This window comes from Ostrea edulis, chromosome 3, assembly GCF_947568905.1.
Source record: "Ostrea edulis chromosome 3, xbOstEdul1.1, whole genome shotgun sequence".
NCBI lineage: Eukaryota > Metazoa > Mollusca > Bivalvia > Ostreida > Ostreidae > Ostrea > Ostrea edulis.
In genome coordinates, this window is record NC_079166.1 from 53,446,004 (window position 1) to 53,457,886 (window position 11,883).

The following is an 11,883-nucleotide window of genomic DNA, read 5'->3' on the forward strand; positions in this document are numbered from 1 at the left end:
GGCACTATAATTCTATAATTATTAGTTTGTCGGATCTCAGCCAATCGGACAACTCGGAATTATACAATCATAGTGATCGAGGCAGTCAATATCATATTTCTTGATTTCATAAACCATATATTAACTAAGACAAAAGTCCATCATTGTTTAGTATGTGTCGAAATTTCCACTGGAATATATATCCGACGAAAACCTTAAGATTAGGAGGACATTTCTTGGACACTGATATATAACTAACACTCGACATCACACTACCGGATTATAGACCACAGTGTCTGTTGACATTACAATGAACAATACCATTTATATCATAAAGTAAATATAGTCATCTAAGTTCAATAAATTAGGTGTGGGAGTACTTGAGGGCAATATGATATTCCAAACATATACTCAAAATATTTGTACTGGTTGCATGCGATTGCGTAGCGATTAAAGGGCTTTGAAAATGAATTTACGGGAATACGACCATTGAAGCTGTAGCTATTTTTCTAGTTATACATAAATAAAGAAATATTGAACACACTATTTTGACTCGGTACAATATTCGTTTTTGAAAGCTGGAGGTTAACATCTTGGTACCAAATGACAAGTTGCAATAACGGTAACTCGTACTCGGAACATTTCGGTACGGATCCTATTATTTCATGGAAAGTTGGCATTCAATAATGGGCCAGGTTTATGTTGACTCTAAAAATCCAATGGATGCAAATATTGAATGGCAATGTATATGCCATCACTAAAATATTGCTGTTAGAATTCCATACCTAGGAATCATTCATTAACATCCACAGTGATATTTTAAGATTTTCAATGTAAAGGTGTTCTCTTTGAGTACAAAAGGGCTACAATGGATATATTGATAATACTATTTACTGATGTACCTTATAGAACATTAAAAAATAATTTGAATGTCTAATAAATATAAGATAATTATATGTCAAATATTGACGTTCTTATGCGATTTATGAGACAGAAAATAATCGCTGTCGACTAGAAGGTCCATAGGTACCTCTTTGGAAATGTCTTGAGTGTGTCAAGAATAAAACTGAAGTTCATTTAGAACCTGTACGTGTGATATATTATATACATAACTTACAATTACCAAGTTTTCTACCCAATTATAAAAACTCGATGTGACAAATTTATGTTCACTTTGTTTGCCTGTATTTTCTTCTTAAAACCCGATTGTTTTTCTCTGCCACATTGTCAATTGTAATGAACCAGATACAATGTTGAAACATTGTGTTAAACAACTAAGATTTGACGTTTTTCTGTTGCAGGGCTAGCTGTCGAATCCTTCTATTCATGAACTCGGCTGTAAACGTGTTTATCTATGCTGGTCGTCTAGCGGCTTTCCGGAAAAGCATTAAAAGCGATTTTACAAAACTTTACAAAGTATTATGTTCTTGTGCTGTGCAGGGTTTTAATATGAAACATTCCAACAGCGTCTCGTCCACTAAATCCGTAGGAACACACACTGACATCAGCCACAGTAACTGGGATTTCAGCACCAATTTATAGTATAAATAAATGTACGTACCAGGCTAGGAAAAGTGATTGTACTTTGATAGAACACATTACAAAGGTTCTTGGTGAAGCTGAGCAACATTTGTACCCAGTTCTATGGACTTTGCGCTGTACGTTGGTGTATGGATCCGTCCTGTTTTTACACACTGGAAATACATTACAGCTGTATCTATAAAAATATTTTATGCACATATCGATTTATAAAATAAAGTTTAAAAAGAATAGAGGTTTTGTTATTCATGTAGAAGTGATTTACTGACCGTCCTTTTGACAAAAAGATTGTTTGTGAATGTTTTGACATCGACAGAGAGATGCTGATGCATTCCAATATGCAAAGAAAGACTACTCTTGAATGGTAAGCTGATGTGGTCATACTGCTAGAACATTCTAATACTGTCATATCCTATCAAAAGAACTATGCACGAGTACATATCATATTTCATATAAATTGTATGCGCAAATTAATTTCTTATGACCCGAATGCACAAATGACGTAAGATATTTTAGATTCAAGAAAACGAATCATCGATCCAATTAGCTTCGAATAATGTCTGTTGTGTGTTCCTATATAAAATGTAGAAATAGCGACGTACATGGAAAAAACTAGTCTTACATGAATTAAAATTATTAGATGAATGCTAGAGTTTATTCAAAGTACAATGCTATTATATATACTCAAGAGCATGTTCTGCGTAAGATAAATATTTAAATCAAGGCAGGCTACTGACAAATGAGTTGATGTTACATTGGTTTCAACAGTCTCGTTTAACGCCAGCATTTCGCAAATTCTATGTTTGTTACAAAGATTTAATTTACAAATACAACCTTGTATCATTATTTAAATCAAAGCAAGCTACTGACAAATAAGTTGATGTTAAATTGCTTTCAACAGCATTTCCAAAATTCTACGGTTGTTATAACGCTCTAATTTACAACCTGCCGTTGGGTCGAATGCTGTCTGACATATTTTATACTAATTTGTTAGGCTGTTCTTTGCATACAAACATTCCCGCACATATGTTAGCACCGAAAAACGGCTGTTTACAATGTAATGTATTAATTTGATGAACATTTTCTTATATTAATTCAAATAAACTGTTTTCTAAATTAAAATGAATTCAATTTATATCTACTTATCCGAAACAAAACTTTTTACACATTTATTCAACATTGAGTAGATGTCGTAAAACATCACCTCTGATCGCGACTTATTTATTACAACCAAAATAAAGATTATGTCATCACATGGTTTGAAATTGTTCGCAGTCTTTACAGTTATAATTTAATGTAGAATAAAATACCTTATGATTTGAAATAAAGTTTCCTTTTCTATTTTTTAACACGACCAGTCGGACTATCAAACCGACTGGACCTATCATTCAGTAGACTCGGTTTGTCGGACGTGCCCTAGTGTCAAACCCTGCAATGCCACATGCATATCTTCATGTACAAGGTCTGAAAAACGTCAAGTAAAATCTGTGAGAGGAGTTGGTTACATGCTTAAAAAATGACAAAGATTAACAACATGTAAATTTTTCGAAAAATGTCTGATCATTTTTCATAAGACACATGCACATCCTCAATGTGTCCATAAGAACTGTACAAAGTTTGAGGAATGTCAAGTTTAGAGGTGTGAGAGGAGTTGATTACACAAAATGGGTACCGTCTATTCAAGACATGCTTAAAAAAAAGACAAAGTTCAATTACATGTAAATTTTTCGAAAAATGTTTGATCATTTTCAACAGGACACATGCATATCTTCAATCATCTTCACAAGTCAAGGGTTATTGGTTCGTTACCTCGCACTAACCCTTGACATCAGTTGCTATATAAAAGTTGGGCTCATTAGACCATTACGCAATCCAGTATAAATAAAACATCCAAAGAAATCACTGCATTTTTGTGATAGTGTACATGACACGATCTCATACTGCTGTATTGATAAACACGCGCATTTGTAATATTTACACCACTAAGTACGTTTATGGATAGTAGATCAAGTTTGGAAACCTTTTTGCTGAAGACAATATTGCTTACACGAATGAAATAGCCACAACTGTAGGTATCATTACACGTGTTTTTATTTGAATCTCTCGCTTCGCATTGTTATAAATAGAACCGCATTCTCATTGGTTCCCACTCTTTTGTGGTAACGATCCGAACGAGCCCAATTTTTTGAAAGTCACTGATGTCTAGGGTTAGTGCGAGGTACCGAATCAATAACTCTTGACTTGTGAAGATGATCTTCAATGTATTCATAACAACTGTACAAAGTTTGAGGAATGTCAAGTTAGAGGTATACGAGGAGTTGATTACACAAAATAGGTACCGTCTATTCAAGAAAGCTTATGCAAATGACTAAGTTCAACTGCATGCAAATTTTTCGAAAAATGTCTGATCACTTTCAAAAAGACACATGCACATCTTCAATGTGTCCATAACAACTGTACACAGTTTGAGGAATGACAAGTTAGATGTGTTAGAGGAGTTAGAGGAGTTAGAGGTGTTAGAGGAGTTAGATGTGTTAGAGGAGTTAGAGGAGTTAGAGGTGTTAGAGGAGTTAGAGGAGTTAGAGGTGTTAGAGGAGTTAGAGGAGTTAGAGGTGTTAGAGGAGTTAGATGTGTTAGAGGAGTTAGAGGAGTTAGAGGTGTTAGAGGAGTTAGAGGTGTTAGAGGAGTTAGAGGAGTTAGAGGTGTTAGAGGAGTTAGAGGTGTTAGAGGTGTTAGAGGAGTTAGAGGAGTTAGAGGTGTTAGAGGAGTTAGAGGTGTTAGAGGAGTTAGAGGAGTTAGAGGTGTTAGAGGAGTTAGAGGTGTTAGAGGTGTTAGAGGAGTTAGAGGTGTTAGAGGAGTTAGAGGTGTTAGAGGAGTTAGAGGAGTTAGAGGTGTTAGAGGAGTTAGAGGTGTTAGAGGAGTTAGAGGTGTTAGAGGAGTTAGAGGTGTTAGAGGAGTTAGAGGTGTTAGAGGAGTTAGAGGTGTTAGAGGAGTTAGAGGAGTTAGAGGTGTTAGAGGTGTTAGAGGTGTTAGAGGAGTTAGAGGTGTTAGAGGTGTTAGAGGAGTTAGAGGTGTTAGAGGAGTTAGATGTTTTAGAGGTGTTAGAAGTGTTAGAGGTGTTAGAGGAGTTAGAGGTGTTAGAGGAGTTAGAGGTGTTAGAGGAGTTAGAGGAGTTAGAGGTGTTAGAGGAGTTAGAGGTGTTAGAGGTGTTAGAGGAGTTAGAGGAGTTAGAGGTGTTAGAGGAGTTAGAGGTGTTAGAGGAGTTAGAGGAGTTAGAGGTGTTAGAGGAGTTAGAGGAGTTAGAGGTGTTAGAGGAGTTAGAGGTGTTAGAGGAGTTAGAGGAGTTAGAGGAGTTAGAGGTGTTAGAGGAGTTAGATGTTTTAGAGGTGTTAGAAGTGTTAGAGGAGTTAGAGGTGTTAGAGGAGTTGATAACCGTACATAAAGAAAATGCACATATGTATAATTATTTTAATTTGTAGTAACGATACTTATCGTAAACACTGATTTTAACACACTACAGAAATTATAAATAGCTTACAAAAGTCTGGATCTTCATGCATCAAAGTCTTTTCTCACTTATAAATAGTTGTTTATCTTTGCAACAGAAACATTTTAAATATATTTGTTGAATCAAAGAAAATATTATAGCAACATACACTTTAAATCGAACTTTGATGACATTTGTAAATGATTTTACAAGCATTAATCTTTAACATTCAATCAGAATTTCAATGAACATTCTAAAATCACCTTTACTTGAAGTAGGCGTTTAGTCCACGGAAATACGAGATCGTTTGATCTGGCTAAATTAAACTACAGCCAGGAAGTAGAAATGAACTGGTTATAATTAGTTGTACTATCACACGATAGGGAAATCTTTAATTAGTTTGAGTTACTAATTTCATTCTCTCACTGAGGCGTCACAAAACATTCTTTACACGATACTCGCAAAATGTCGGGATATAATAAATCAGACGAGAAATAGTTTTGTGCGAACATATTGACAGTTTTATAAAGTTTATCAACGGCAGAGATTACTCAAATCTTAGATCATCAAAGGGTTCTTAAGAATTCCTAGATGTTGTCAAAGTTACTCTGACACTTGTGTTCAATAACATTTTCATTTCTTCCACAGATCTATAGGGTATGGGCAACATGTGTGTTCTCAAATACTGTACTGAAAAGCGTTCGACTGCGGTAGCTTATTAAATCACCATCTCCATTCACTGACAAGCGTTCGACAGCGGTGGCTTATTAAACCACCATCTACACTGAGTGGCCAAAAGTATTGCAACAAACATGGCTGACGTCATCACAATGTAAATTACAGCTGCATGGAAAAAACCAACTTTAAATGAAATAAACATGATTTATTTACCATTCCCCCCCCCCCCTAGTATTTGGTTACAAAGCCTTTCTGAATAATAACTTGTAGTAATCTTGAATATATGTTTGAGAGAGGCCATTCCAAATTCTTGTCACTGCAGCCATTAGGTCATCCCGGTTTTTTATATAATCAAACTCACGGGACAGTTTAATTCTGATACAACGCCAGACATTTTCAATGACATTAAGGTCCCAGGACTGTGCAGGCCAGTTGAAATTTGGAATACCGTTTTCTTGTTTCCAAATATTGGTCTGTCTAGAGGAGTGGGGGTGGCATTATCGTCTTGGAAAATAAATTGCTGATTTCCAAAAACTTTGACAACAACAGGCCATAAGTGATTATCCAGCAATTCAATATACTTTGATGAGTTTAGATTTCTATCAACAGGTACATGAACACCAATACCATCATAGGTAATACACCCCCAGAACATACAACTTACTCTCACGGGCGTTTTGCGTTGGTTCAGACGGTAAGGCTTCCACTTCTCAGACGATTTTCTCCACAAACTTACAGAGTTATTTTGTCCAATGACTACCTGTGTTTCGTCTGAGAAAATAACTTTCTACCACTGTTCAGGTTTCCAATGTCTTTTCCTCGGCACCACAAAATTCGACGTTGTCTGTTGACTTTAGCGATTGTAAGCGTTTTCTGAATTTTGCGGCTCCTGTATCCTTCCCGATGTAACCTACGACGAACAGTTCTCCTGGACACATTTGTACCTTCATTCTTATTAAAAGTTGATGTAAAGTCTTGAAGAGATTGCCTTCTGTTAGTTTTCAGAATGCGATAAAGTTTCTGATCACCCCTCTCATCAATCACTCGGGGCCTTCCACTTCGGGGATCGTTTTCAACATTTTCTTTGGGACGGAATTTTTTTCAAAACTCATCCAACAGTGCTTCGATGGATTCCCAATGATTCACTAATTTTGTTGTCATTAAATCCCTTTGAATTTAGAATTACAATCCGTTTCTTTAGGTCCTTTGACAATTCTCTCTCATTCTTCGACAGTGTTTTCATTCGATACCTTACTGGAAATCGTCTGCTACTTTCAGGTACAAACGGTTCCCCATATAATTCGTACCCTAGTTAATTCGCATACCTGACATCACGACCCATGCTTACTTTGTTACGCGTCAGCAATAAAAATAAAATTTGAAGCGAGTAAAATTGTGATGACGTCAGCCATGTTTGTTGCAATACTTTTGGCTACTCAGTGTACATTCACTGACAAGCGTTCGACAGCGGTGGCTTATTAAACCACCATCTACACATACTGACAAGCGTTCGACAGCGGTAGCTTATTAAACCACCATCTACATTATGTACATGCGCCTTCTCCCATCTCTTTCCATTATCAATTCTTGATGATGATTTATTCTCATAAACCAATGTACAAAAGGTATAGAGAAATACAAATACTACAGTATACAATACACAAAATCAGTATCCAGAGTAGAACAAAAGAGAAAAGGAAAAAAGAAGAAAGAAAAAACAAAACATATACATACATACATGTACATACACACACATATACACGTACACCGATTTGCTTTCTGTAGACATCCACTTCGGTATGTGGCGCTCGTATGATACGAGTATTTATCTGCTGAAACTAAATGTTCATGAACTGGTCGCGTCAAGTCAGTGGTTTGAGCGTTCGCTTTGTGACCGGAAGTCGTTAGTTTGACCCCCGTTCATCCCTTCTAAGACGTTTAACATAGGAAAAGGTTGCTGTGTAGCATGTTAAAGAACCCTCATTGCTACGACTCTGAGGGAAATTGCCCCTGAAAAAAAGTGCTGTGAGGAACTGTGAATACTTCTGAATGTTTCTTCCTTAATGTAATTTATGTTGTGACTTATGTTGTTTTATTTGTTTGCATTGAACGTCTTAATGGGTGACAGTATGCGTGTTACTATATTTATTCTATTCACTTTTATTCTCATTATATAACACCATGTACACTCCCTTTATCTCCTCAAGATACGCGTAATATACAAGTAACGGCGGATGTAACCGGTTAACAGGGAATGCTTACTCATCCTATACAACTGATATCCAGGGCTCCGTGTTTGCCCTACTCTCCATTTTGTATTCTTTTTAAAATTGATAAAAACTCATTATCTTTACTTTTTTATGCATAGTTTGCCGTCTAAACATTTTGTGCATACTTTTGTTGAAAGTTACGAATGATAAATTGATAGTTTCTTAAGAAAATGTGGTTAGAAAGTTAACAAAACAAGGCAAATGAACATCATTGATACCTTTCTATGACAATTTTTAATTAAATTGTTTCAGTTTCTTTTTGAATAAATGCCGCTTCTGAACAACGTGCAATGAAAGTTGTTTAATGGAAAGTTGTTTAATGGATTTTTAAACTGTTAAATAAACCTATTCAAAGCAGTCACAGCAGGATGTCAAATGTAGCGACGCAATGAAATAGAAAACAAAAAAATAGAAATAACATATATGAAAAATTAAATGAAGATTTAATGGTCATATTGATTGCTGACTTTGGGTTCTACGCTTTGTGGTCATTGACCATAGCCCAATGGGCATAGTGAGAAATGGATTGGCCAGTCAGCCGTCGAGGCATTTGAAATGGTGACTGCCAAAGAATAGAGGGCACCGCATAGGATATTTTTGATGGTGCACCTTGTGAGGTCTCCCATCCATAACCAATCAAATGTCCTATTAGTCCATTAAAAAAATAACAACTGGTCGTAGCCAATCATTTCATTCCTAGGGGTACTTGCCTTTAGATCTGACCACAATAGGGAAAATGCTTGAGGCAAGGTCCACAATATTCTCTCGGACAGATTTTGCTGAACTTTAAAAATTTGTTTTGTTTTTTCGGACATGGAATTGGCTGAATTTTTCTTATTAACTATTTATACATTTTTCAAATGGTCGTACCGGTACATGAGCTTTTCCATCGGGCGCTATGGTATATTGTGCACCAATACGAAGAACAGGTCGGTTGATCGCTATTTGCGAGGAAACGAATTTTGACTTGTACAGGACATTATTTATGTTCTCCTTAGACTGTGCAGTCATGTGTGGTGGTTGTAGTTTTGTCATCCTGAAGACTTTCACCCCATTCCGTCATGCATGTCACTCACAGTACCACGTTCTGACTGAGGAACTACATGTAATTGATGAATGAAACACCTTGTACTCACCGGAACAATACAAAATGTCGGATCTTGACTCTGATAGTGAATCCGAAGTCAGCTTTTACAGGCGGGAACACCATTCACAAATGGTCCGCATCTAAGAAATTATGACTTAAAAAGCGGGCACTATTACATCCCTGTGTTATAACAGTAAGGAGGCCCTATCACTACTTACAGTCCCTATCACTACTTACAGTCAAGGATATCGGTGGCGATTTACATGTACCCGTAAACCAGCAACGACAGCTGTAAATCTGACATGTGTGAAATACATCCCCTTTGGCCCGGCTACCAGTTCAGCACGGCAATTTTCAGACGAGACGCTCGGCAGATGTCCCTGCATACGGTACAAGGCGAGAAAACCTAACTAGTAACACGTGGCTTTAACCCTGTTACAACTGATGCAAACGAAGACGCTTTTATTCTCAATATCCTCGATCATCTAGCGACAAGGAATCAGGAGGACCGTGCAGCGACCCCTACAGGTACTTTTTATGGCAGGATTTTGAACTCGGGGGTGGGTGGGTGGGGGGGGGGGAGTGAGGGGTGTTGAAGATTTTTATGACATAGTTGACTTTGTCAACTCTAGTTCCACTCGAACAGAGTGGGTTTTATCAAATACAGATGATTAGCAATCTGATCTTTAAGTCAGGTCCTAGCAAACTAGAATTAGAGTCCATTACAATTACTCAATGGCCGGTGGCAAAGTTGGTCATTATGCAAAAGGTATTGCAAGATGACTCTCTAAATTAGTCATAAATTTTGGATTATTTGTCATATGCCGCACGCATATATTAGCTTTTCACATCCCATGCCGTTAGAGCAGTGTACTTCTATGATAGGGAGTATTGAAAACTACAGCATATCCACAGGTTCAGATGGGGTACGGATATACCACATATCAAACAGTCTTTCTCAAACCACATCAAAATATACCAAATCCTATGCGAAACAACAGATCCCGCACCCAGATACCATCCAATTCCTTACCATCCTGTGCATCCCATTCTCCTCAATGTTTGCAAGCGTCTGTCTTGTTAGGCGCTGTAAATTTATACATGTTTGTTCAGTACCAGGTTGTGCATATAAATATGCTGCATTTCATCACTTGATTTAAAAACAAAACCCTGTTAGCTAGACCTACAGACCTCATTCTCTCAGCCCGGGAGGAAGAACTAGCATCAGATAATGATAGGGATTTTCTTTTTAACGAAATCAAAAATGATTTCCTCATTATTAACCCCATTCAAACCCACTACAAGTTGAACTTGACAACTACCCATCTTCATCAACCAATTCAAAACAGGCTTGAATGATTCGATATGTTATGACAGTTACAGAAACAAGCTTAGATGATCCAATATCATATTTCTGATATAGAATTGCAGTTACAGAAACAAGTTTCGATGATTCTTCACACTTACATATAGTTCCTTCCCATAACGTTTGGTCACTACTCATAGCATAACATATTAGAGGAGTAAAACGTGTCATAATCACTAACTATTGTTGCACGAAGAACATGTAAGCGTTGATTAGATTTAAGGTTGATCGATCCTCGTGTGATGTCATAGGTTTTTGCAAATTTTTTTATTAAATCAAACTTTGTGCATGATAGAAATATATCTTTCAGAGGAATTTTATTCACTGAATAGAATAAAACATTTGGTAAACTATTGATACTGAAAAAGTTTATATTTTTCATAGATAATGAATTATTTATGATTTTAAAAATGTTGTCAAGGGCAATAACTCCTATGTTGGTATTTCTTCTACCCCATGTCTCTTATACATGATTTCCCCATAATATCCACAATTAATTGATAAATATTTATGAATTAGCAGTTTTTCTAAACTATTGACATTTAAAATTTGTCATTTTAACAAGTTTTTATCTATCTTAATTTTTCTGCATAACCAAAAATTTTTGTTAACATATACTTCTGTTTTTGTACGTCTGACATCTCTAAAAATGTGGCAACATACACATTTTCTTTGGTTATCTATTAAATCTAACTATATTGAGTTGAAATTAATACAGTTTTTCCACTTTCAACCATTAATATTAGTAAGTCGCATGTGGATCGATCCACCTTAAGACCTATATCTTCATAGGAATGAGAAAGACCATTATATCAAAGACAGGCAAAATATCACTTTATATCTCTGCTACATGCAAAACGACAAAAAACCTCCATGAAACAACAAAAACCCCTCAAGGTTGTTTCTCAAATTACCAAAACTGAGATACTATAATTTCATGCAGCAGTATGACGTTTGTCTGTTGAACATGCTGGTATATATTGAACTTATACTTTCTCGCTAGAGAGATCCTCTGCTGATGTGATAGAGTCTCTATCTTGATCACGCAAGTTAAACAACGGTGAGCGTGATCAGTCCTTGGATAGGTGACCGCTACACGTTACAAAATGGGGACAGCGTAGTGACTCCGATGTTTGGTGGGACTGCTTCAAACAGAGTCTCTTCGGAGCTCTGGGAACCACGTCCGGGAACGACTGTGGTGCTTATCGGGAACAGCGAATGCCGTTGAAAACCTGCTAAACGTTCAGAGAGAACGCACGCTAAGCTTAGGGACGAAGCTTCCCTGAGCGGAGAACGTGTAGCGGATAGTATAGAGGGAACTTATACTGCCTCAATAGTGAGCTAGCTTTTCTAGTGGTGTGGTAGAGTCTTTCTCTTCATCACGTAAGTTAAGCAACGACGAGCGTGATCAAGCCTTGGATGGGTGGGCACCACGCATTACAATGCTTACAAATAGTACAAGGAAATAATGAATATC

At 36.7% G+C, this 11,883-nt stretch overlaps 1 protein-coding gene across 1 annotated transcript in view; it reads left to right on the forward strand.

The window, feature by feature from the left end:
• Positions 1-1,746, forward strand: part of LOC125674210 (melanocortin receptor 5-like) — a 13,285-nt gene extending 11,539 nt beyond the window's left edge. The window contains exon 5 of the mRNA XM_048911310.2: positions 1,281-1,746. Within this exon, the coding sequence (XP_048767267.1) occupies positions 1,281-1,521 (241 nt within the window). The 3' untranslated portion in view covers positions 1,522-1,746. The remainder of the gene's footprint in view (positions 1-1,280) is intronic.
• Positions 1,747-11,883: the final 10,137 nt, after the last annotated feature.